The sequence below is a fragment of the Oncorhynchus kisutch genome, unplaced genomic scaffold (genome assembly GCF_002021735.2).
Source record: "Oncorhynchus kisutch isolate 150728-3 unplaced genomic scaffold, Okis_V2 scaffold4033, whole genome shotgun sequence".
Taxonomy (NCBI): domain Eukaryota; kingdom Metazoa; phylum Chordata; class Actinopteri; order Salmoniformes; family Salmonidae; genus Oncorhynchus; species Oncorhynchus kisutch.
Window position 1 is genome coordinate 111,659 of NW_022265978.1, and position 27,373 is coordinate 139,031.

The following is a 27,373-nucleotide window of genomic DNA, read 5'->3' on the forward strand; positions in this document are numbered from 1 at the left end:
ACCCATTCCGTTTGGAACAATAAATAGAGCGAACAAGGCTCCTTCCAGTTCACAAGTCTGAGAAGACGCATGAAGAAGTTCTTGCTTCAACAGTGATTGAACGGAACTCATCTGCTTTCGTCCCGCATCATAGAACATTCTGGGTTGTTGACATAGCGCTTACTTGAACTGTAATAGCAAAATACTCGAAGAAACTCTATTTTTGTACCGTTCATTTAGATATTAAAGAAAATCTGCCGAAATGGAGTCTCAGATCCGCCAGAACTATCACCACGATTGCGAAGCTGCCATCAACCGGATGATCAACTTGGAGATGTTTGCCTCCTACACCTACACTTCAATGGTAAGGAGTTTACCAAGGTGACCGTTTTGTTTTACTTGTCTTATTCCTGGGCCTAAATGCCTCTTTTTTTCACCTTTTTTTAATTCTGTTGGCCTAGATAATTAATAGCTAAGAAATTCCGTGAAGTGCAAATTATATATTTTTTCAAATGAAGCCGGGAATCTATATTTGACAGCGCGTAACAACTCCTTGACAGGTTAATCGTCAGGTTACCAAGTAGACTAGATTAGACTGATTCATGCCTTTGTCATCAAGTTGAGTTGCAACAACAAGAACATAATGCCGAGTCACGTTTGGCATGTTTTTCTTCTAACCACACACTTGTTTGTCCACCCAGGCTTTCTATTTCTCCCGTGACGATGTGGCTCTGCCTGGCTTCGCGCATTTCTTCAAGGAGAACAGCGACGAGGAGCGGGAGCACGCCGACAAGCTACTCTCCTTCCAGAACAAGCGAGGTGGACGCATTTTACTCCAGGACATCAAGGTGAGCGCCTGCGCATCAAAACACATTTAGATTGTAGACTGATGAATGTCTTTACCACTTGTACACACTCTCCTCCATGGAGTAAGTTGACCTAGAGAACCTGGAGTCCTGAACATACTGCCTCTAACCACTGAACTGAAAGTGTAAGGGGTGTAACTAAACTTTATCCTAACCTTAACATCTGCTAGTAGTCATTTACATTTCTGTGTTCACTCTGTCCTGTGTAGAAGCCAGAACGTGATGAGTGGGGCAATGGGCTGGAGGCCATGCAGTGTGCTCTGCAGCTGGAAAAGAATGTGAACCAGGCCCTGCTGGACCTGCACAAGATTGCCTCTGACAAGGTTGACCCCCATGTAAGTTAAGGTGGATCCACATGTATGTATCACATAGAATACAGGTACTGTCCCAGGAGATGATCAGGTTGTAGCTCTGCTAAGTAATGACATGATTGTGACCTGCTTAACATGAACACAATAGTCCACAGATGGACACTATGCCGTTAATGCATAAGTTTGCAAAAGGTGCAGCAGGTTGTCTAGTGGTTAGAGCTTTGGGCTGGTAACAGAGGTAGCTGGTTTGAATCCCAGAGCTGAGAAAGTAAAAATATGTTCCGCCCCTGAACAAGGCAGTAAACCCACTGTTCCACATTAGGATGCCAATGTCAATAAGTATTTGTTCTTAACGGACTTGCCTAGTTAAATAATAAACTGCAGACACCTCTCTTCCCTTAGTCCATTACCACCAGGCTCTTGTGTGTTACTGTATCTACAATGGTCTGTATTCATTCTCTTTTCTGACCTGTTTTCCATCTTTAGCTGTGTGACTTCCTGGAGACCCATTACCTGAATGAGCAGGTGGAGGCCATTAAGAAGCTGGGAGACCACATCACCAACCTCACCAAGATGGATGCTGTCAAAAGCAAGATGGCAGAGTACTTGTTTGACAAGCACACCCTGGGAGGCCAGAGCTAAACTACTTTCATCCCCAGGCTATGGCCTCCAGCCTCAGACCAGAACTCCTGGCTTTGCATTTATAGGGAGGGGAGTGTTAAACTGGTGTATTGAGATGTTTCTGTTGACAATGCTACTTGTATTTGAGGCAAGGCTTCTTGTAAAACAATAAAAAATATCACTAAAGGTTGTTTTAAGTGTTGACCTGTGGTAATCGATGTATCAGTCTATTCAGGTTCTTTGCTCTGTCTTTCTGAATATCTTCATAGCAGTGACAATTGTAGACCTACTAGTGGCTGAGGGTCATAACAATAGGAGAAGTTTAACATTAGTTTTAGCAACGATGTTACCTCTGACCACAGAGGGTGTCATATTCTGTATCTTATAATAGTGCCATGTCAATTAAGGGACCAACTGTCAACTCAAGCTCCATAGGATTGAAATGGTTAACTACAGTTGTGGACCTTGATTCTGCATCACAACTTTATTAGACAGCCTAGAGGTCAATCAACCTGTTACCCAGCTGTGATGGGAAGTTTGGCTTTAACTGACACCTAATAAATCTGTACTGATTTAGTGTAATTCAGTTGATAATGCCCAGTTGTTCCCCTACAGCAGATTATGAGCTGTATGCTCCAAATAGTAACGTGTCTTCAAGCCTCTCGTTCACCATAAGGGACTTATTGGAGCTGTTATATCGTCGCAGAGCTACTGGTAATTTACTGGGTGACTTTCATTTTGGTAATTGACAGGCAATTGTAACTTTAACTGTAAAAAAAATTATTGATCGACATTGTAAATGTGTCCGTATGGTACATGAATTCCTAGTGGATAGACCACATTGTTAAAGGGGAAAATAGCCTAATCAGCAATTGCATTTTCAATGATTGCTGCTATATTCTTTTCACAACTGCAACCAACATTTACAACCAAGTATTGATGAGTATCTGCTATCGCAACAGCTAATGGGGATCCTAATAAAATACCAATTGGGATTTGGGCTGCAGAATGAAGGAAAAGCAGCCAACAAGAGCTCAGCATATGTGGGAACGCCAAGACTGTTCGGAAAAGCATTCCAGATGAAGCTGGTTGAGAGAATGCCAAGGGTGTGCAAAGTTGTCATCAAGGCAAAGCGTGGCTACTTTGAGGAATCTAACATTTTAAATATATTTTGTGTTGAACACTTTTTTGGTTACTTCATGATTCCATGTGTTTTTTCCATAGTTTTGATTTCTTCATTATTACTATACATTGTGAAAAATAGTAAAAATATAAGTTGAATGAGTAGGTGTGTCCAAACTTTTGATTGGTACAGGGCATGTGAGGACCTGAGCCCTATGACCATGCCTCAGAACTACCTGGCCTGAAGACTCCCCAGTCCACCTGGTTGTGCTGCTACTCCAGTTTCTGCTGTTCTGCCTGCATCTATGGAACCCTGACCTGTTCACTAGACATGCTACCTTATCCCGGGATCTCTCAACCTCTGAATGCTGGGCTATGAAAAGTCAACTGACATTTACTCCTGAGGTGCTGACCTGTTGTGTCCTCTATAACCACTGTGATTATTATTTGACCCTGCTTGTCACCTATGAACGTCTGAACATCTTGAAGAACGATCTGGCCTTAATGGTCATATACAGTGCATTCAGAAAGTATTCAGACCCATTGACTTTTTCCACATTTTGTGACGTTAAAGCCTTATTCTAAAACTGATTAATTGTTTTCCCCCCTCATCAGCATACACACAATATCCCATAATGACACAGCAAAAACAGGTTTTCAGACATTTTTGTAAATCTATATAAAAAATAAATAAATACGGAAATATCACATTTACATAAGTATTCAGACCCTTTGCTCAGTACTTTGTTGAAGAACCTTCGGCAGTGATTACAGCCTCAAGTGTTCTTGGGTATGATGCTACAAGCTTGGCACACTTGTATTTGTGGAGTTTCTCCTATTCATCTCTGCTGATCCTCTCAAGCTCTGTCAGGTTGGAGGTGGAGCGTCGCTACACAGCTATTTTCAGTTCTCTCCAGAGATGATCGATCGGATTCATGTCCGGGCTCTGGCTGGCCCACTCAAGGACATTCAGAGGCATGTCCCAAAGCCACTCCTGTGTTGTCTTGGCTGTGTGCTTATGGTTCTGTTAGAAGTTGCACCTTCGCCCCCAGTCTGAGGTCCTGAATGCTCTGGAGCAATATTAATGCAAATATTTGTAGAAAACAGTTGATTGTTATTTGTTCGAATGTATGTGCATTATGGAAAACATGCCTGAAACTCAGTCATAATTAGTAGTAGAATAATGGATTGGCAACAATTTGGCAGCTTCAACTTTTAGAAGATTAGCAGGATAGTTAGGCTAATAATTTCAACCACCTACAGTAAATATATTCAAGTTCACAAACATTAAGTATTTGAAACTCAACCGCCTTTTCTATAATCCTGCAGATTTTTTATCATTCTCCAACGCCTCCAACATTACGCATGCCTGCCCATCATGGTATTGGGAATCTGCTGACACTTGAGAACTCTTCTGAATTAGAAATCAAACTCTGGTTCTCTTATTGCAGACCAAATTGTATACATTTTCCACAGTTGTTTTTTAGAGAACTTTGTTTTGCAAGGTATGCTACAGTATATGTGTAGGATATGCTGTGTTGGCTAATTTGCATATGCAACTTCGTTTTTAAACGTACATTCTAGCATACATGACACACACATCTTTCTATCTAAATGCCTTTGCTTGGCTTTCTACGTAAAGTATATGATTGAATGTTTATTTAAGCCAGCAGCTTGTTACTTGAAATGAGACATATAATCAGGTCAAAACATGACAACAACAAAATATGTCCCTGACAGATAGCTAATGAAACACTAGCCTCATGAGCAGGTAAATTGACAGTTACAGTACCAGGCTAGGCTAGTCAAACTAACGTTGGCTAGCTTAGAAAGAAACTTGGCTAAATGGTCAACGGAGAGACCTCTTCATGGGACAATTTGTATTACATGCTACACTTTTCAAGTACACTCAAAAACAGATGTTTAACTCAAGCAGTTTGAGTTTTCAGACCTCACTTGAGGCTGTGTTTACATCCTAGATAGAAGCACTTTTTAGCACTACACTTTTTATGAGAATATGTGCAAGAATTGAAGGTGCCAACAACTGTTATAGTTATAATAAGAATGTTTTACTGTCAAATATAAAAAATCTGCTCCTCCCTCGATCGGGATAGTTTTTCCTGCTTTTGCACACAACCTACAGGCTACTGCATATTTGAATTAATACTTGAGAGAGTAGCCCCCCATTCACATTCTATTCCATATTCTGAGCCATAGGCCTATCCAAGCCTTTACACTTAATGTAGTTGGTCCAAAGTTGGCATCATGACATTCACTTTAATTTGATTGATAATGTATTTCTATCCCAGTTCACTTTTACTACAACAAAGTAATCAGCCTCTCTGTTTTCAGCTAGACTAACACACTACTTGTTTAATTTGATTAAATATAGAATCTTCAGCTTATTTGGACTGGACATGATTTCCTTTACAACCATGTATGTATGTATGTATGTATGTGTGTATGTATGTATGTATGTATGTATGTATGTATGTATGTATGTATGTATGTATGTATGTATGTATGTATGTATGTATGTATGTATGTATGTATGTATGTATGTATGTATGTATGTATGTACGTAGGTACGTATGTATGTATACTTTTTAATGAATTGATACTGCAATGAAAGGGTGTAATCAAGTCAGCAGCCTCTTGACTAAGTGCCTCGACTCCTATTAAGTTAATTGAATATTACACATTATTCATGTTGTGCCATATTCTGGTCTAGTGGTAATGCTGCTGACTCTGGACCACACATGGATTCAAACCCTGCCTATACATTCATATCTGTATTCTTCTACCTTTCTGTCACCCCACTCTCATTCATAACTTGATATCTCAATAAATAAAGAGAAATACTAATATATATATAAACCATGTACTACCCAGACATGGTGACATGGTGAAGGGAACATAAATAGAATAATGGGTTTTGACATTGGTGGGGACTTTCTGAACTGTTATAGTTAGACCAACAGTTTAAAGTAATACAGAAAAATATTGGTATTTGAGTTCTGATTGACTACATTGACAACATTTTCAGAAAAGTTGTTGTATTTTCCCTTAAATTCACCAGAAACAACCATTCACAACTATTTGTTTAAAAATGCCTTAGTAAGTTACACAGTATATGTAAGTTACATAGTATAGTATATGTTCCTGCTGTTCTCTCCCTCTTCATTTTTCCTTTTCTTCAAATCTGGTATCAGCTGGTCTTTGCCCATTCATCATCTGTTTCTGCAGTCACAAAACTGCACCTCCTGTTTATAGTGGTAAACGGCTTGAGTGAACTATCTTCATTTTTCCACCATCGTTGGTCTCAAGGTAGTTATTTTCTGTTATCACAGTGACAATGGTGGACGTTGTCACTGTGATAACAGAACAGAACTACCTCGATACTCCAATTAGTATGATATGTTTTGTATGGTGTGTATTAATTTGTGGGTGTCCATCATTCACTTCGTATTATATTTTACCAATTGTAATTTGTACAACATGTTACGAATTGCTAAACATATGATATGTTTAGAATTCCAATTTGTTATAGCTAACGTTAGCCCGGTGGCTAGGTGCTAACATTAGCTAGGTGGCTAAATTTAGCTAGGCTAGGGGTTAAGGTTAGGTCTAAGGTTAAGGTTAGGAGTTAGGTTAAAGGGTTAGGGTTAGGGGAAGGGTTAGCTAACATGCTAAGTAGTTTCAAAGTAGCTAAAAAGTTGTAAATCGTTGCAAAGTTGATCATTACAAAAAAAGCTAAAGTTGTCTGTGATGAGTTACAAGAAACCATTGGGATGCTAGACGTTCGCCTTATATGCTCACCCAAACTTATCCTTTAAAGCATTTTTTTATTTTTTATTTCACCTTTATTTAACCAGGTAGGCTAGTTGAGAACAAGTTCTCATTTGCAACTGCGACCTGGCCAAGATAAAGCAAAGCAGTGTGAGCAGACAACAAAGAGTTACACATGGAGTAAACAATTAACAAGTCAATAACACAGTAGAAAACAAAGGGGGAGTCTATATACAATGTGTGCAAAAGGCATGAGGAGGTAGGCAAATAATTACAATTTTGCAGATTAACACTGGAGTGATGAATGATCAGATGGTCATGTACAGGTAGAGATATTGGTGTGCAAAAGAGCAGAAAAGTGAATAAATAAAAACAGTATGGGGATGTGGTAGGTGAAAAAGGGTGGGATATTTACCAATAGACTATGTACAGCTGCAGCGATCGGTTAGCTGCTCAGATAGCTGATGTTTGAAGTTGGTGAGGGAGATAAAAGTCTCCAACTTCAGCGATTTTTGCAATTCGTTCCAGTCACAGGCAGCAGAGTACTGGAACGAAAGGCGGCCAAATGAGGTGTTGGCTTTAGGGATGATCAGTGAGATACACCTGCTGGAGCGCGTGCTACGGATGGGTGTTGCCATTGTGACCAGTGAGCTGAGATAAGGCGGAGCTTTACCTAGCATGGACTTGTAGATGACCTGGAGCCAGTGGGTCTGGCGACGAATATGTAGCGAGGGCCAGCCGACTAGAGCATACAAGTCGCAGTGGTGGGTGGTATAAGGTGCTTTAGTGACAAAACGGATGGCACTGTGATAGACTGCATCCAGTTTGCTGAGTAGAGTGTTGGAAGCCATTTTGTAGATGACATCGCCGAAGTCGAGGATCGGTAGGATAGTCAGTTTTACTAGGGTAAGCTTGGCGGCGTGAGTGAAGGAGGCTTTGTTGCGGAATAGAAAGCCGACTCTTGATTTGATTTTCGATTGGAGATGTTTGATATGAGTCTGGAAGGAGAGTTTGCAGTCTAGCCAGACACCTAGGTACTTATAGATGTCCACATATTCTAGGTCGGAACCATCCAGGGTGGTGATGCTAGTCGGGCATGCGGGTGCAGGCAGCGACCGGTTGAAAAGCATGCATTTGGTTTTACTAGCGTTTAAGAGCAGTTGGAGGCCACGGAAGGAGTGTTGTATGGCATTGAAGCTTGTTTGGAGGTTAGATAGCACAGTGTCCAATGACGGGCCGAAAGTATATAGAATGGTGTCGTCTGCGTAGAGGTGGATCAGGGAATCGCCCGCAGCAAGAGCAACATCATTGATATACACAGAGAAAAGAGTCGGCCCGAGAATTGAACCCTGTGGCACCCCCATAGAGACTGCCAGAGGACCGGACAGCATGCCCTCCGATTTGACACACTGAACTCTGTCTGCAAAGTAATTGGTGAACCAGGCAAGGCAGTCATCCGAAAAACCGAGGCTACTGAGTCTGCCGATAAGAATATGGTGATTGACAGAGTCGAAAGCCTTGGCAAGGTCGATGAAGATGGCTGCACAATACTGTCTTTTATCGATGGCGGTTATGATATCGTTTAGTACCTTGAGTGTGGCTGAGGTGCACCCGTGACCGGCTCGGAAACCAGATTGCACAGCGGAGAAGGTACGGTGGGATTCGAGATGGTCAGTGACCTGTTTGTTGACTTGGCTTTCGAAGACCTTAGATAGGCAGGGCAGGATGGATATAGGTCTGTAACAGTTTGGGTCCAGGGTGTCTCCCCCTTTGAAGAGGGGTATGACTGCGGCAGCTTTCCAATCCTTGGGGATCTCAGACGATATGAAAGAGAGGTTGAACAGGCTGGTAATAGGGGTTGCGACAATGGTGGCAGATAGTTTCAGAAATAGAGAAATAGAGGGTCCAGATTGTCAAGCCCAGCTGATTTGTACGGGTCCAGGTTTTGCAGCTCTTTCAGAACATCTGCTATCTGGATTTGGGTAAAGGAGAACCTGGAGAGGCTTGGGCGAGGAGCTGCGGGGGGGGTGGAGCTGTTGGCCGAGGTTGAAGTAGCCAGGCGGAAGGCATGGCCAGCCGTTGAGAAATGCTTATTGAAGTTTTCGATAATCATGGATTCAGTGGTGACCGTGTTACCTAGCCTCAGTGCAGTGGGCAGCTGGGAGGAGGTGCTCTTGTTCTCCATGGACTTCACAGTGTCCCAGAACTTTTTGGAGTTGGAGCTACAGGATGCAAACTTCTGCCTGAAGAAGCTGGCCTTAGCTTTCCTGACTGACTGCGTGTATTGGTTCCGGACTTCCCTGAACAGTTGCATATCACGGGGACTATTCGATGCTATTGCAGTCCGCCACAGGATGTTTTTGTGCTGGTCGAGGGCAGTCAGGTCTGGGGTGAACCAAGGGCTGTATCTGTTCTTAGTTCTGCATTTTTTGAACGGAGCATGCTTATCTAAAATGGTGAGGAAGTTACTTTTAAAGAATGACCAGGCATCCTCAACTGACGGGATGAGGTCAATGTCCTTCCAGGATACCCGGGCCAGGTTGATTAGAAAGGCCTGCTCACAGAAGTGTTTTAGGGAGCGTTTGACAGTGATGAGGGGTGGTCGTTTGACTGCGGCTCCGTAGCGGATACAGGCAATGAGGCAGTGATCGCTGAGATCCTGGTTGAAGACAGCGGAGGTGTATTTGGAGGGCCAGTTGGTCAGGATGACGTCTATGAGGGTGCCCTTGTTTACAGAGCATGACACATCATTTAGTCAAAAAGTGATGTCCCTTATCGCAAAAAAAAAGGAATGCCAAGTATGTCACAGCCCTTTTTGTAACACTGGTTTAAGCATAAGTCTACTGTCACTCCCAACAGTCTGAAGAGGCTTCGACTCATTGTCTCCAAATCTTTGTTTGCGCTCATAATGAAAACATTACACTATAAAGTGAGGTTCAGTCTAGAACAGTTGATCAAAGTAACAGAGAGCAGGGCACATACTTTGAGGATTATCTATGTTGAAGATACAATGAACCTAGATACAAACAACGAACCTAGATAGTAGCTATGAGAGAGAGATTAAAGTAGATGTCACGTGTCAAAATTTTGATTGATGACCCTATGTGAACCTATGTGAACGCTATGTGAACCCTATGTAGTGATGACGTGTGCATGTCTTCTGGTCAGGCAAGCCTGGTTAGGTGGGGGCTATGGGGTGAGTAAGGGTCCATTTGACAGGCCGTTAATGATTGATGACCCAAGCCTGATAGGCAAGCCTGGTTAGGTGGGGGCTATGGGGTGAGTAAGGGTCCCTTTGACAGGCCGTTAATGATTGATGACCCAAGCCTGATTTATGACCCTATGTAATGATTTATGACCCTATGTCATGTAGAAGGGTGCATGCCCAGGGTTGAGTAAGTGACCATGTGTCAGGTCAACCTGTTACTGTTTCTCACGGTTTGGGTTGGTTAAGGCCCCTTATAAAGCCGCTGAACAATACCTGTTTAAGAGTGCACAAGATCTTAAGAATAACCATGGAATTTGGGATCGGTACCAAAGCAGTGATGACGGTAACAACTGAAACAGGCCTTCGGGTTGCCCATAGAGCAAGGGCAAAGTATCAACCAGCAATATATGATGCGCCAAAAAAACGTTTTTTAAATGTGTATAGAACCCAAATACCGCCAGCAAATGCTCTGACAGATCAAGTGTTGATGTCTAATGGCCAGCAGTGGGGGTATCGGTTTGATTACCTGGCCTGTAGAGTGACCCTCTATACGGTAGATGAAGGAGAAGAATATACAGACCAGACTGTAGGCTTGGAATATGGTGTTGAAGACTGGTCGGTTTTTCGCAAGGTTGTGTGTCCTGAACTGAGCCTTATCACCAAGGGGTATAGTGTGTTCACGGGCCACGAGACCCGTTGGGAAGGTACCCCGGACTCCTCAGGACAAATATTTCACAGGGTGAAAATACAAAGAAAGAATGGCCGACCGTGCGGCAGCGTGGAGTTCTATATCGGCACCGAGGCAATCCGAAACCACAACCTTAGGGGTGGTGGCCTGACTGGGGATACCCGACTGCGTCTGCTTATTCCTTTTAAGAGTTGGGATGTACTGGAATTGAAAATGTTGCAACCGTTGGATGCTCTCTTTGTACAGAGCCAACAGCGTCAGAGCCTTGTTCATTTAAAGAAGTGCATAATATATACGAATCGTAAAGATTACGATGCAAAAGAGCCTCAAGAAGATACAGCGTCAGAAGAAAACTAAGTAAGCGGATGCTTTAACCCCGCCCCCCCAGATACCCAATGGCCTTGTTCTACAATAAAAAGAAAAAAAGCAGCCAGTTCTTCATTTCAGCATACACCATGGATCTCCAGACCATCTACGAGGAAGCCACTACGTCATGGGGGCCCGACACTAAAGACTCTATGCCACGAAGCCCTACACTCTACGCACCCCTGGCAAGACCCGTGACACCCCCGACATTTACCCAGCCTGAGGATGTGTTTGATGGGGTGGCCAGTACTATTTTTGTGGATACAATCAAGGCCTCTGTAGCTACACTTTTAAACGTGGTGATTGGCGAATATATACGAGAAAAATGCATCGGCTGTGAGATCAATCATCCCAGCCAGCGTCGTCATCCTTGCCTCTACGACCCTCCTAGATACTACTTTTTCAATCATTTTGAGGAGCTGGTGAAAAGACTGTGGTCCTGCCGTTTTATACCAGCGCTGGTCATCGCCCTGGAGTCTATGGGTATTGCGCCGTCTATCCCTAGAGTTTACGGGGTAACCGAAGCCTTCCTACATGAACTGAAGGAGGCCATCTTCATCCATGAGAAACTCAAAGAAATCCGACACACCCTGGTGGACGACAACAAATACAGGGAAGCTGTGGTGGCTGATGTGATGCTTTTCTGGCTCAATAAATCCCAAGAGACCGAGTGACATTTTGTTTATTTAGAGCTATGGGTAACTATGTGTCTACGATGTTTGAGCGAATAAATACATTTTTTCTTTTGAGTGACCTTACAAATGTTATGCATCAGATTATTGAAAATAAAGTGAACAATGTAAAGTTCTACACAACCCACAATACAGGGGTTATTGTAGAGCGTGTGTTAAAAATGGAGCAAATCATGAAACATGTCCGACATACGGGCGAGAGTTTACAATGGTCACATATGGTATCAAGGCTTGTTGAGGATTCTGAAGAACTAGAAATAACTTTGGCTAAGATTTTACATTATTTGTTTGAACCACCCTTTAATGTGAATGTGTATCATATTTGTTGTTTATATACTTATATATCAGACGTGTGTGTTTTAAAAATTCAGCGAAACAAACCTGTAAATCTAAACAATATATACAGGGTGTTGCATGCTGTGATTGTTGAGAAAACGGGGACTTGTATCTTGCAACAAATCCTGAATTGTCTGTATACGTAATAATTGTTGCATTCTTAAAATAAAAATTCACAAACTGAAATGTTGTCGTTATATGAAAGTGGCTCATTACAGTTATTGTACCTCAGAGAGGCAAGAAGGATGGCTGAGCAGCTGTTGAAAAACATATATTATAATCCCTCTAACCCCGGGTCTTATGGGGGTAAAGAGCGTTTACAGAGAGCTATAGTCGAAGAAACAGGTAGTCTGTTAAGCGATGCTAAAGTGAATGAATGGTTATCAGAGCAAGATGCCTACACTCTACATAAACCTGTAAGAAAACATTTTCCAAGAAATAGAGTTTTTTCTACGCATCCATTATCCCAATTTCAGGCGGATCTATGTGACATGCAGTCCCTTGCCGATAAAAATGATGGAAATCGCTACATGCTAACGGTTATAGATATTTTCTCTAAATTAGCCTATGTAAGGGTGTTAAAAAATAAGAGCGGGGCAGAGGTGACCAGGGCCTTTGAATCGATCTTGAAGGCAGGAGGCGCCCCCAAGAAAGTGCAGACGGATGGCGGAAAAGAATTTTTTAATAAAACATTTCAGAAGCTAATGAATAAGTATAATATAGTACATTTTGCTACAGGCTCTGATTTGAAAGCTTCGGTTGTGGAACGCTTTAATAGGACTTTGAAAGAGCGGATGTGGCGCTATTTTACAGCTCACAACACCAACCGATATACAGACATAGTTCAGGATTTAGTAAACGGGTACAACCACAGCTACCATAAGACTATACGTATGAAGCCCTCGGAGGTCTCTTCGGAAAACTCTTTTCAAGTCTTTAAAAATATGTATGGTTTGTTCCCACTTCGCCGTAAGAAAAAAATGACTTTTAAATTCCTAGTGGGTGACTTGGTGCGTATATCAAAGTTGAGGGGTGTTTTCGACAAAAAATACGAACAAGGCTTTAGCTCGGAGTTGTTTACCGTTACCGAATGTCTGCCACGCATTCCGCCGGTCTACAAATTAAAAGATTATGACGGGGATCTTATAGAGGGATCTTTTTATGAGAAGGAATTACAGAAGGTCCAGTTGGGTAAAGACAAAGTCTTTCACGTGGAGGAGATTCTAGATCAGAAGAGAGAAAAGGGTAAAAAATGGTTGCTGGTCCGCTGGAAAAACTGGCCTCAAAAGTTCAACAGTTGGGTATTGGAGCAGGATGTGGTGGAGGCAACGGGGGTTAATTTAAACCCCTAGTCATGATAACTAGCGCATCATTCGCGTGTACACAGTTGGGCATCATGGAACACAGCGGCTTCTACCTGACTCTCCCCAGTAATGCGTCGGCACAGATATATCGTAATAATCAGAGTTCGAAGTATACAACCAATTTTCCAAAGCCTATAGAGTTATCAGAGGCTTGGGAAGTAGGTCTCAGCGAGATTACATACCCCCATAGTTGGTATAATATCAAAGCTAAGGACCGTGATTTTTATTGCAAAAGGTTCTCGGAACCTGCGAAACTTATTAAGCTTAAAAAAGGTTTCTATAGAACCGTCGACAGGATCGTCTCAGAGTTGAATGAACACCTAACCCTGAACAAGATGGAAATATTCCTATTCTACAATCCAATCCATAAAAGGATACAAATCTCAGGGCCTGCTAACGGAGGTATAAAGACCAGCGGTAATTTATCCTACATGTTGGGGATGGGTCCCAATAAATGGACGTATGTGAACGATAAATTATTCCCATTCCCTGCGGATATACATGCAGGCTTTTACAACATATTTGTCTATACCGACATCATAACCTATCAAAGGGTCGGAGACAGCTGTGTGCCCCTCCTGCGAACAGTTCATATAGACGGCAAGGATGGGGACATCGTCACTGTCAATTATGACAAGCCGCACTACGTACGTGTCAGCAAGAACTATATTGAAAACATTCTGGTTGAGCTTAAAACGGATCAGAACGAAAACATTGAATTTACTTATGGTAAAACGATTGTAAAACTCCACTTTAGACCCACCAAAACCTCTCTACATATATAATAGCTGTATTATATTTATAAACATAATACAAATAAAAGTGTTATGGAGCACCATCAGCTCGACCCTAACCGTTATGTTTCATACTATGTGGATCAAGTGGGTAATGGACTACCAGGATATCATGGAGCGCCGACAATGTATGGTTCGGGGATAGGAGGTATATTCCGTAACCTCTTCAGGATGGTTTTACCGTTTATGAAGAGAGGCTTCAGCATAGCCAAACCACATTTAAAATCAGCGGCTAAAAATATAGTAAGTGAGGTTGTAGCCAATGCTATGACCCGAAGGGCGTCACCAGAGGTGGAGCATCAAGAAGGCTCGGGGCTTATGATATTGTCTCGAAGGCCAAAAAAGAGACCCCCTGGTTTAAGGCGTAGACCTGCACCTAAAAAGCGGCGGTTAACTGTTAAAAGAACCTCAGTAAGTCAAAGACGGGGTAAAGTGAGGAGGTCTGTACCAAAACAGGCTAAAAGAATACTAGGAAGTATTTTCTAAAAGAATAAGTGACATGGCTCTTTTACATCGAATGTCCTCTGAAGCTATAAAGACAGAACTTGATCTTTTCACGGCACCGTTAACGCAGCATTCAATAGATAGATCCAGTTATGTGGAGATAGCCCCTCTCTCTGCTATTACCGATAACGGGCCTATCGAATTTTTCATACCAGGCCATGGTGACAACTATCTGGACCTCAACAACACCTTGGTGCATTTACGTCTAAAAGTGACCAAAAGAGATGGGTCTAATATTGCAGACGATGCCAAAGTGAGTCTCATTAATTACCCCTTGGCCACCATTTTCTCCCAAGTTGATGTGACTTTGGGTGAACGCCTAATCAGTCAAAGCAGCGCTACATACCCTTATAGAGCCATCATGGAGTGTTTACTAAACTACTCCGAAGACACTCTCAAAACCCAATTTAGCGCCGGGCTGTTTAGCAAGGATACTGCAGGAGCCTCTATGGAATCGACAGACCCTTCCACCGGTGCAAACAAAGGACTAGCGGCACGAGCTCGCTACTGCGCCGAATCTCGAGAGTTTCATTTGCTAGGCCCTATACACTCTGACATTTTCTTTCAAGAACGGTTACTCTTAAATTCGGTTGATTTAAGATTAAAATTAACCAGGGCCAAGGATGATTTTTGCCTGATGTCTCCCCAAGACGGGGATTTTAGTTTGAAAGTGTTGGGGGCAACCCTTTTTATTAAAAAAGTATCTGTATCTCCGGCCGTGCGCCTGGGTCACTCACATGCTTTGATGAAAGGAAATGCCCTTTACCCCCTCCAAAGAATTACCATGAAAACCTTTAGCATACCTGTGGGCAGTAGAATCTGCAGTCAAGAAAACCTATTTCTAGGCCCTTTACCTAGATATGTGGTTATAGGTCTGGTTGATCACGCCTCTAATACGGGCAGTTTAGATAAAAAAACCTTTAATTTTCAGCACTTCAATGCAGAGTATGTAGCGCTCTGTCAGGACGGACGTCAGGTTCCGGCGAAGGCTTTCCAACCACAATTTAATAACAACATATCTGTGCGAGAATTTTACAATCTATTCCTGGCTACAGGGCGACATCTAAAAGATCTCTCTTTACCTATTGACAGAAATGATTTTGCAGAGGGTTACACATTGTATGCTTTCAATTTATCACCTGATGATGACACCTCAGGAAATCTGTCTGTGGTGTCCCAAGGTAACCTCAGGCTGGAAATGCGTTTCCGTACACCTTTAGCCTGTACAGTTAGCATGATTGTTTACGCATGCTCTGATTCAATCTTGGAAGTGAATGCCCGAAGACAGGTCTTAGTGGATTATTATTAAGGACCTTTGAACAAAGACATGAATACCCAAGAGTTGGACGGGCTCATGAGCCGCTTGATTGGAAAACAATTTTGTGGAGTGTTGGCTTGTGATGAATTACCTATGGAGATATGGTCTGAGAGGCCTGCAATGTTTATTGTCAATACCCATCCTAAACACATGCCTGGTGAACATTGGCTAGCTATGACATTAGAACAGGAAGGTGGACGAAAAATCTCAACTTTTTTTGATTCCTATGGCTTTCCCCCCGGTTTTTCACATTTCCCTAAATCTATTAAAGATTTTTTGACCCTAAACGGTACAAAGATCTACTACAACATCAAACAAGTGCAAGATAACCTTTCCACTACATGCGGTCACCACTGTGTATTTTACCTGTGCCAAAGAGCCCGGGGAGTTTCTTTTGAAGATGTTATGTCTCTTTATAAGGATGATTTAAGAAGTAATGATAACCTTGTATCTTGTTTTGTTAGAAAATATCAAAAGTGTTCAAATGTGTGTCCTTTAAGAACGCGTAATCAAGGCGTATGCTCACGTCATATGTTTCAAGAATGCCACAAATGTTAACTTGCTTATTTTTCAAATAAAAAATTTATTGAATTTAATCATAGTCATTCAAAAGTCATTTTCAAAAGTCTAACCACGCCGAGAGATCGGGTTTAGGAAAAGGTCCTGAGACGTTCATGGGAGTAAATGAGTTAGCATCATCGCTTTCATATGGGGCCGGTGTCGTTGGGGCATCTTTAGGGGTGCTGTATCTCGTTGAAGGCTTTTGTTTTAAAGCTTGAATCTGTTGACGAAGCTTATGGTTGGGTACACCGGAGAGGGGGATGTTGAGGATTGCCAGGGCCTTAAGAAACTGACGCCAGCCGGGAGGCCTTCGGTCATCAGCAACCTTGTGGGCAGCCGTGGTACTTTTAAGCAAGTCCTGCATATGGGACCCCCTAACCACAGAGCCCTGAAGGATAAACTCTCCAGAGTCGTTCCAAGCAGCTATCCCCTTTGAGTCTTTTATCTTGTTCATAATGTATTTAACATTCTTCCTGTTACGTAAAGGCACATGTGTCAGTAGGTCATGCATAACTTTATCTTCAAATGGCATTTGAGCTTCACCCGACATATTATCTCCACTAGGTAAGATCGACGGTACAGGCCTGTTAAAGGGTCCGGTAGGGAAAGGGTTAAATGGTTAGTCTCTCTCTCCCCTTGCTTTACCCGAGTCAAATACCTTTGCATTAGGTTTGTGTATTTTTGAATCTTATCATAGGGGTTCAATCCTTTTCGGTTGAAAACATCCTTCATGGCCGTATCCAAATCATTTTCCGCTGTTTGTCTGATATCTTCAGGACCCTGCATTTGTTTTTTAAGTCTATCCAACTCTTGTTGAGGCACCAAGTACATTTTAGTGGCCATCACACCACGTGTTCAACCACCACGTCTGGCCGCAATAAGGCTGGTGATGAAGGGCACGGCTATACTGAGTAAAGGTAGAAGAAAACCCCCAGACTGTTGTATACTATGTCTTTTCTTTTGAAGACTGGCCCTTTTATTGGCAAAGAGTTTGATCGCTGTCTTTTGTCTCCTTAATTTTTTCAATTGGTTCAGGGTGAGTGGAATGCGTCCTTTGAGAAGATTCAAAGCAATCTCACATAGGGCTAATATGAGATCTGAAGAACAGCGACCCAAGATGGCCTTCCGTTCTTTAGCTGTAGAACCTACTAGCCTTCTCAAGAGGGGGAGGTTTCTTTTTAAACGCAGAGACATAGCGTTTACTTTTTAGGAAGGTATGCAGCAGGCCTCTCCCCCGGAAACAGCCCTGTACGTAGCCTAAGGTGTTCTGGAGTATTTGCTTTTAAATCCACGATTAAATAAGAAAATGGCTCTTTGGTAGCGTCCTCATAGCTCTCCATAAAGTATGATTTCCGTCCAGGGTACATCTGCTGAGCTAGAGTGCTAATTTGCAGTTTGTCTCTAGGATTTTTAAACAATACCATGTAGTTGGCATTCAAGCTAATGGTCCGACTATTTTTACCTTGGTGAAACACATTCTGGACCAAGTAAAGCACGGACAGGTTTCTATGATGAGTATATTGGGTAAAAGCTCGTGCAATTTCAGGGTGTTCGCTACCAGCAAATAGCATATCGTCCAAAACCAGCAGATTATTTACATGTGGGGGGAGAAGTTCATCATCAGACAGAGAATCGGGTATTCCTTCAACAAACTTGATTTTTATTGTCTTCAATAATTCATCATACAGAGGTTGGTAACATGAATAACACCATACAATATTGTCAGGCTTTTGAGATAACACATGTTCAGAATTCTCTAAAATACTTTTTACAAAAAAAGTTTTACCACTGTTTGAAGGGCCTGCAATTAATGCTGAAAAAGGCAATTGTAGCCGGGGGTCAAAACCCTCGACAGCAGTCATAATATCTTAAGCTTTAAGACACACTGGGGCTTGTAGCATAAGTCAGTAGCCAAAGGGCAATGTGGTACCGTCAGGCAATAGCTGTCTCTTGTCATAGACTACCCTGAATCTTTTAGTGAGTGGTGCGTTTCTTAGATGGAACCCCTTTTTATCCCTCACTATTTTGTTGTAGGAGCTCAAAATCTCCAAGTCACTATTCTTGTCCTTTACGAACCCCTCGACCAAGCGCGTGATTGATTCCAAGTTTACACGCGGTGCATTTTCATAGTTTTGAGTCACGCCTTTGGCTTTCAACACCACGTGATTGGCTTTAGTCCTAAAAGCATAGCTTTTTGGACCACATGAGGACCATTCTGTAATATGGTCACCCTCTTCGAGTTCACTCGTTAAACCCCCAAGATAGTTGCTAAGTGGGGGGGTCCAATCCCCCGGTTTGCTTACATAGACCACAGAGTCTGTGTCGTGGTAAAGAACCCGCCTCTGAAGCTGTTCCATGAGGGTGTACAGTTCAAGGCGGCCATAGGCTGTGGTAAATGCTGCAAGAAACACATTTACATTACCCGGGGGTAGAACCCACTTTTGGTGGCGCCTCCATTGCACCAAGGCAATGTCTTGACTCAAGAAGGAAAAATGTGAAATTTCGTATTGGTCCGAAAAAACAAATTCCAAAAATTCTTCGGGGTCTTTAATGATCGAAGTTGTTAGCATATTGCATCTCTGCGCTAATTTCCCCCAAAGGGAGTTCAAGTACAATTTCGACACATTTCTTTTGGTTTTGTTGACCTCTATTCTGTCAGGGTCAAGAAGTATGCCTTCTCTGTCATGGTAGTCTTGAATGTACTGGTCTTTACTTTCTTGATCTGTGACCGATGCAGGATAGCCTGAAGCCATCTGCTTGCATCTCAAGAAGGTTTTGATGTACTCTTTAAAAAGTGTGTCTGATTTCCTGGAAAAGTTCCACACTTCAAAGATTTTGGCCACACGATACCCCTTCTCTAAAGCCTTAGAGAATTCTACAGTGACCCATACACCGGTCAGGGCTCTTTCTTGATCTGTGTGATCACAGGGGTTTTCCTGGTTGTGGTTTTCACAGCATGTGCGACAAAGGGGAAAGAAAAGTTTTCCTTTAGGACCCTTGTAAGGCAACACAGGTATAAACAGCCCCCTAGGAGGGTAGACAGTCGCTTTGATTAAACCAAAATAATTTTGGGGTTCGTCAAAGTCGCTGTGAATAATTTCAGGATGCCCTATAGGATAGAATGAGGAACTCATTACATGAGGATATAGGGATGTAAAATCTACATAGCCTATTGTCTCGTCGGGTTGAGCTACATAACGCAATGTCAAAGCATTGGTCCGGCCTCCAAACAAGGCCTGTCGCGGTTCCAGGGGCTCTGGAGGGTCATAATGGGTAAGGAAGGCCTTAACACTAGGATCTGCCTTTTTGAGGGCTGTCCATTCGTGCTCCCACAAAACCACAACTTTTAACCCGTAAGTAGCCTTTAAAGAATTCAGTTTGTCTTGAAACTCTTGGTACATTTCCCCAAAAGTCTTTTGGGTTAGGACACACAAGGTGTGGGGGACAAAGCATAATTTACAACCGTGGAAGAAACAACCGTTGTACTCATACACTGTCTCAACCCCGTCAATCTGTGTGTATCCATCTACATGGTAAGGCCCAAAAGCCTTCTCCCCCCGATTCAAAGCATGTTGGATAAAAATATCTTTATCCTGGGCCAAGTACTCCAACCATTGAATGGAACCACTAGAGTAGGCCTTGAATTGGCGTCGGTAGTTGTCTGGCGATGGGATAGCTATAGATTCAGGAGTTAGATAGTGTGTACGATAGGTTTTCATGCACGCTGATGCAATAGTTGTACAGCTCCAGGGGTCAATGCCCGCATCTTTGATTACCTCTTCTCTGAATCTGAGGCATCCTTCACGAAGTATAACAACGTCATTGTCACAGTATGATTCCATCTCTTTATGGAAATCAAAAGTGCCATGTCTTACGGTCTCGTACCATGTCATGAATCTCTCACGCTCTTTGGGAGACATTTGATCACACCCGTACATTTCGGGGGCTGGATAAGATCCTATATAATGTAGATTCTCCTCAGATGTGAAGAAATGAGGGAAATAGCCTTTGACAGAGTTTTCAAAACCCAAGGCCTCTGGCATTTGAGCCAATCTCATGGGTAAGAAGCTTAAGCTGTCAATGTATCTCTGTTTGAAGGCGGGGTCAACAAAGCATAATATTTTACTCCCTTGAGCTATGACACTGGGTGCCACGCCTTGCTGTATCAAAGGGTTCAGAAGCAGATAGGAGTCATAGGCCCTAGCATTGTGAGCTATAAACGTGAAGTTTCTGTACTGGGCTTTTCTAAAATGTTTTAGAAAGAGCCGGGCACAATTGGGTCCCTCGGCCGACCATTTTTCACCCTTGAAAGTCATGGTTGACACAAAAATAGGCAAATGAACCCCTGATTGCTGATTTGTCTCAAAATCATAAAACACATATTTCTCTGTATGTTCATCTTCAGCCAAGGGCTGAATGTAACACTCATGTGTTACTTCTTGAACCGCTTCCGCGTCTCTGCTTTTCAAAGGACCTTTACAGATTGGGCAGTGTATAATTCCACAAACATGAGGTTTAGGGCTATCTATTTTAAGGTTGTAATTGCAATGACATTTTGGACATTTCTTGTTAATGTCACAACTGCTTACAGATTTACATGCCTTGGGATGCCATGTTTCAGTTTTGTGTTTTTCGTAACAGTAGGCCGAACGACATGTGCGGTGACAATCCGCACAGGGGGTCAAGTTTAGCGGCTGCATAGGGCAATGTTTATCCAGACATACTGAACAGTTGTAACGGCACGAGTGCCCCCCCATGCGTGTGTAGCCGGTATGACAGGCTGGACAGACATATGGCGCGCCTAAAAAGGCTGTGATGTTAGTTACGGCATAGTAATGCTCATTTTGCACATAAAAGTACATAGTCTTAGGATGTGGTTCGGGTATATTTTGGAACTTGAGGAGAGCGTCATTAGCCCTACTGTGGTACAAAACCACAATCTTGATGTTCAGAAAGTTTTCAAATTTGACTATGTCTGAGAAAGCCACAGCATCCTGTATACCGAGACCCACCGCAGTTTGTAGCTCTCGAGCTTTTTGTAACGCGGCTTGATCAGTACATCCTGGGCTGAGTAAGTGGGCCAAACCTATGGCAAAACATAGCTTATTACCTGGATTGTGAACGTTTATGAGATAGGCCCTTTTATTGCTTATGATTTCGGACTGCATTAAACTCTCGAGCTTTCGTCTCTGACCCCCGCCCCCTTGTGGTTGGCGTACTAATTGTACTACAAGTTCGAGGGTCCTATCTGCTAGCACGTTTAAATTTGACTGAACAAGGCGTTCTAGCAGTTTAACAAATTGTTCAAGCTCTGCTTCACCATTCTGTAAAATAAGCGATACCTTGCTCTGTAGACTGTCTCCACAAATTTCCAACTGTAAGAGATCCCTAGGTTCGCTATAATCTCTAATCCTCGCTAACAGTTCATTCAAAGTGTCCATAAGCATTACGTAAAACACAGCATATTCCCGAATCTGACCCCCCCATGCGAAATTGAAAAACTGGCGAACCTCAATATTGTTGAATTTATTTCGACGCAAAACATGTACACTTCGATCAAGACCTCCCCCCTCCAGATTTGCTAGGCAATTGTCCAACTGTTCAAAAACATCGTATTGGGTTTCAGACTCTTCGGACATTGGTGTTAAAGGCTGATTTATAGGTGTCTGGGGTGCCGAATTAAACCTAGCGCTCTCGTTCTGTACACTGATCTCAAGACCGCCCCCCTCCAGATTTGCTAGACATTTGTCCAACTGTTCAAAAACATCATATTGACTTTCAGACTCTTCGGACAATGTTGTTAAAGGCTGTCTTAGAGGTGTCTGTGGGGCCGAATTAAACCTAGGGCTCGCGTTAAGCTGGGTAATTAGAGATATGATGGTTTCGGGAATCTGTGTTAACATGTTTTCCTCGGAAGGCCCTGACTCATTCATACGTGTAATAATGTCTATGAGTTCGGAGGGAATCTGGGATAATAGATTTTCATCTATTGTCATTATGTCAATTACCCCCGAATCATTCATATGGTTAACTATATCTTGGAGCTCTGTAGGGATCCTGGCTAAGAGGGTTTCAATTGTCTCACTTTGGTCTATAGGGGGCGCCATCTGTCTAATTAAGGATGTGTGTGTGTGTGTGTGTTTACATGTGTGTTTTTTAACGGCGGTATTTGCTTGTTTTAGCCCTAATGTTTTTTAACATACGGGGTAGCTCGCTACGCCAGAATGACACATCCTGATTGTATTGATGCTCGAGTAGAATACACATGCGCCTCTGGAGTAGAGCCTTTCGTGATTTTAAACCCAGGGTAAACGCTTTGAAAAAACGTTCTTGGTCTATTTCAGAATCTGCTGTTTCCCCCACAGAATTGGCCGATTCAAGAAGGTTGGCAGCTTCACAGAACATCAAATCGTCTACCTCAGAAATGTCATTTAAATCTTTGACATCATCAGGTTTCGCTGGTGTCTTTGGAGCCTCCTCGGGGATGCTTGTCTGGGCATCCTCCGATGTTTGTGCGTTGTGTTTATAAGCCGGTGAGGAGTCTGAAATAAAAATAATACATACACACATAGGTTATTAACCCTAAAATATGTTAAAAATGCCAAATACATTTCAGATATAAGCCTATATATTAACAATACATTAATTAAATACCTCGGCTTTTTTGACGAGGGCTGTTCTGAAGAAGCTCTGAAACCAGGGGCTGATGTCTTTGTTCAACCTGTATTACAGCATCTGCAGGTTCGGTAGATGGTGAGCCTGAAAAAAACAAACAAACAAAAAAAAAAACAAAAAAAAAAAAAAAACAGCATTAGGCCTTGTTTTAACATATTCCGGCATAAAAAAAATATATAAATATTAAAATAATAATATATATAAATAATAATATATAATTGATTCATACCTAGTCCTTGGAACGACGTCTCGTGAATATCGGCCAAGTAGAATTGTTCGGGTGAAGCGGAACTGTGGATCTGAGCACTAATTATCCTTTGGTGTTTAGAAATATGGGGGACAACGTTGTCCTGGCCAAGGGGAGTTGACCTGCCGTTTAAAGTCTCTGTTCGCTGCTTTTGTGTAAATACATCCTGGGAGTAGGGCAGAATTGTCTCGTAGTCATATGCTTCGCAGAAACCGTTCAGGCTCCATATGGCATCGTTTAACCTTCTAGGCTTTAGGTCCTCTGTAAACATATAAAATAACTTTTAATATAAGATGCCCACACTTTTTGTTTTTAAGGTATAAATATTTTTATGTATGGAATTCTTGGAGCTTACTTACGTTGACAATTCAGGGCAGGCGTTTGTTTGTCGGCACTTTGTTTCGGAGCCCCATTGGATGGTTCGAGCTCAGTTATACCTCGGAGTATCTGCGTGAATGCTTCAGAATCTATAAAACATTCGACAATATTAAAGCTATAATCACTTTAGCTAATATTGCCTTGTTATACGGTAAGCATACTGATCCTAATGATTGTTTAATATTTCTATAACATCCCACGCTTTTCAAACAATTCCCCACAACAACCAAATCTAATAAAGATTTATTTCAAGAACTCACCTTGCGATAGATCCATTAGACTGTTTTCCCCGATTATCTTTTTTAACGCTTCAGTCCGATAACGATTCTTGGAGTTTCTGGAGGTGCTGTTTGCATCGGAACTAAAACGCTGCTAACATTGCCCATGGTTTCTAGCGCTTTTGTACCCTACGACCTAGAGAAAAACCCCTGAATGATTTTTTACATAGCATTTGGGGTTTGTCGTTTTTTTCGGGCTATACCCCCGCCCATGGTATATTTGACACATTTCAAACACATGGTATTGGGTGTGTCTAAACATTAGGATCCTTTTGGAGCTTCTAAAATCTCCGGGGTGCTAGCACCTAGATGCATGGGGGGTGGGTTGTTCTCGACATCGCTGGGATGAATGACTTTTTAGCCCACCTAAAAAAATAGTTTTATGAAAGGCCTTTAAGATTAGGAGTCGTAAGACACAATATTATTGTTGGGGGGTAGGCATCTGTTTTGCAGGCTAGTGTAAACCTTGGTTTCAAACGACCCACCAGGCATGCAAGGGTATTTTTTTTACAAACAACCCGCCCCCCCCCCCCTTTTTCTGTTTTTGAAACACACACACACACACACACACACACACACACACACACACACACACACACACACACACACACACAGCCCCTACAGAAAACTCCCTCACGCACATACGCGCGCACATGGCTTTTTCCGCAAGATTTTTCTCAGGGACAGACTGCGCTAAGAGTGAACAAACGCGAGAGTTCATAACGTGGTGAGATTCTGATTTTAAAACCATTTATTTCATTCAAAATATTTAGTACATACATTTTATATCCTTACATTCTTAAGGTATTTTACGATGCCTTTCTTACAGATCCTGGGAGTTTATGCAACCAACCGCCATTGTCCGTGTCGAGTTCACCCTCAAAAGGCAAGGCTCTCTTGCTAGGTCCATCAACACATGGTAAGTTTTCACTCCAGGGGTAGATCCTCCGTCGGGCCTTTTGGTCTTGACTCTGTCTCAAGGAAAGCCTCGCCCAGCGCTTTAACTGTTCCCCATTTTGGAAGAGAATGTCCAGCTTATTCATAAGTGTTATGAAAATTGGATAATCCACCCATTTAAAACTAAACACAGGAATAAAAAAGTTTACATGTTGGCGTGCTCTGGAAGCTACCGGAGAATTGACAGACTTTGTAGCATTAGCCTTATCATAAAGGTCACAGGCTAAAATTGTCACTTTGTTGTCAGGGCTATAGTCCATTGAAGCAATTCTTAGAGCCTTGAGATCACTGCGGCCGCAGACCTGTTCTTCCAACGCATATCCTGGCACATTTGTAACACTTAGGACCTGTTCAATTTTACAAAGAGCCAGCCTGATGTTTAGCCATTCTCTCATCCCCAGAGCCGGGGGAAAACTCCCAGGTTTTGCAGGATAAAGGGGTTTGGGTCCACGGTCTGTGAATATCTTTACCGTAGAATCCTCCGGGTGGAATATGTAAGACATGTGGCCCTCACTCGTACCCAAAAATCCTTTAAAACATTCTGGAGCTTCACACAGAACTTCTTCAAGGCTTTGGTCACTGGGTTCATGACAAGCCGAGCATAACATCCCTAAAATTGGCATAGGTGTCATTTTTGTTTAATATTCAGGGGGGTTATCATGTACAGTCTTAAACAGGTATTGTTCAGGCGCTTTATAAGGGGCAATAAACCAACCAAAACCGTGAGAAACAGTAACAGGTTGACCTGACACATGGTCACTTACTCAACCCTGGGCATGCACCCTTCTACATGACATAGGGTCATAAATCATTACATAGGGTCATAAATCAGGCTTGGGTCATCAATCATTAACGGCCTGTCAAAGGGACCCTTACTCACCCCATAGCCCCCACCTAACCAGGCTTGCCTATCAGGCTTGGGTCATCAATCATTAACGGCCTGTCAAATGGACCCTTACTCACCCCATAGCCCCCACCTAACCAGGCTTGCCTGACCAGAAGACATGCTTCTCCACCTGCATTGCTTGCTGTTTGGGGTTTTAGGCTGGGTTTCTGTACAGCACTTTGAGATATCAGCTGATGTACGAAGGGCTATATAAATAAATTTGATTTGATTTGATTTGAAGACATGCACACGTCATCACTACATAGGGTTCACATAGCGTTCACATAGGTTCACATAGGGTCATCAATCAAAATTTTGACACGTGACATCTACTTTAATCTCTCTGCTATGACAAACTGATAGATAGAGCCTGTTTTGGCTTACACTTTCAGGAAAAAGGGGGTCCTGTTCTCAAACAATTGGAGTAGAGCTACTACCTTACATACTAGGCCAGGGCAGTGATAGGCCCAGTGTAGTCCGAGTTTGGTCATTGAAAATAATAATATTATTACTGCTGCAAAGATACGCTATGCGGTTTGTAAGGATAGCGTAGCTAAAGAATTGTAACGTAACTTATTTGAAAATTCATTACATCGCTGAACAGTTCTTAACATTTGACATAGTTAGTTAAAAGCAATGAAATTGTATCCGCTCTTTGTCTGACTTCGGCAAAATTTTCTGCCATTTAAAAAAAATCTGAAAACGTTGTGAGGCCACGGCCGTTTTCTGAAGAATTGCATTATGGACCCTGAAAGCGCTGAAATAATGTCCACTGCTTGTATACTACATATTTTGGCAAATTATGTATGATATCCAGGAAATTCTGGCATACTAACTATATCCATACTATGACCAATAACCATACTACATACTCCACTTCCATCACAAATAGTATGGTTAGTGCAGTTAGCATGAGTTTTCGAACACAGCTCTAGTTCTTATGAATACCAATGACGTTTCAACTACATGGCTGTATTGAGCAATAACCCAGCACCCTGAAAGCACCCTGTCAACAGTTGTGGAAGATCAGGTCATGTGAACTGAAGTTGTTAGGATGGTACTTTATTTATTACTTTATTACTTGATTTATTTTCATTAGCTGTAAAACGTTTTCCACTTCACAGTTTTAGCTTAATAACATGTGTGGTTAGACGTATGTAGCTACTGATTTTGTGTAGTTATTTCTAATGTAATCAACTTTGACGTACCATTTGTGAAGTCCAATATGTTATTTGAAACCGAAAGGTGTATCAACAAATACCCTTTCTACAAAAGCCAGCCTTTCTTTCTCTGTCCACTACTTTATTCCCATACCTCATTCTGAAAATGTTATTGATATAAAAAATATGTGATAAACCCTACAGTTTTTGTTTTGACTACATTCTGGAAAAGCTACATATGCTATTGAAACATGTGCTCTTAGAGAATGAAAC

The 27,373-nt window shown here is 42.2% G+C and overlaps 1 protein-coding gene across 1 annotated transcript; it reads left to right on the forward strand.

Annotated features, from left to right (window-relative positions):
* Positions 1-30: 30 nt before the first annotated feature.
* Positions 31-1,947, forward strand: LOC116373387 (ferritin, middle subunit-like). Its single transcript, XM_031821930.1, has 4 exons — positions 31-343; positions 681-827; positions 1,055-1,180; positions 1,643-1,947. Exons 1-4 carry the CDS (start codon positions 242-244, stop codon positions 1,796-1,798), a joined length of 531 nt encoding a protein of 176 aa, XP_031677790.1. The 5' UTR covers positions 31-241; the 3' UTR covers positions 1,799-1,947.
* The last annotated feature ends 25,426 nt before the right edge of the window (positions 1,948-27,373 follow it).

Coding starts and splice junctions, on each gene's coding strand:
- LOC116373387 (XM_031821930.1), top strand. CDS start 242: ATGGAGTCTCAGATCCGCCAGAACTATCACCACGATTGCGAAGCTGCC. Junction 828..1,054: donor TTTTACTCCAGGACATCAAG/GTGAGCGCCTGC, acceptor TGTCCTGTGTAG/AAGCCAGAACGTGATGAGTG. Junction 1,181..1,642: donor CTGACAAGGTTGACCCCCAT/GTAAGTTAAGGT, acceptor TTCCATCTTTAG/CTGTGTGACTTCCTGGAGAC.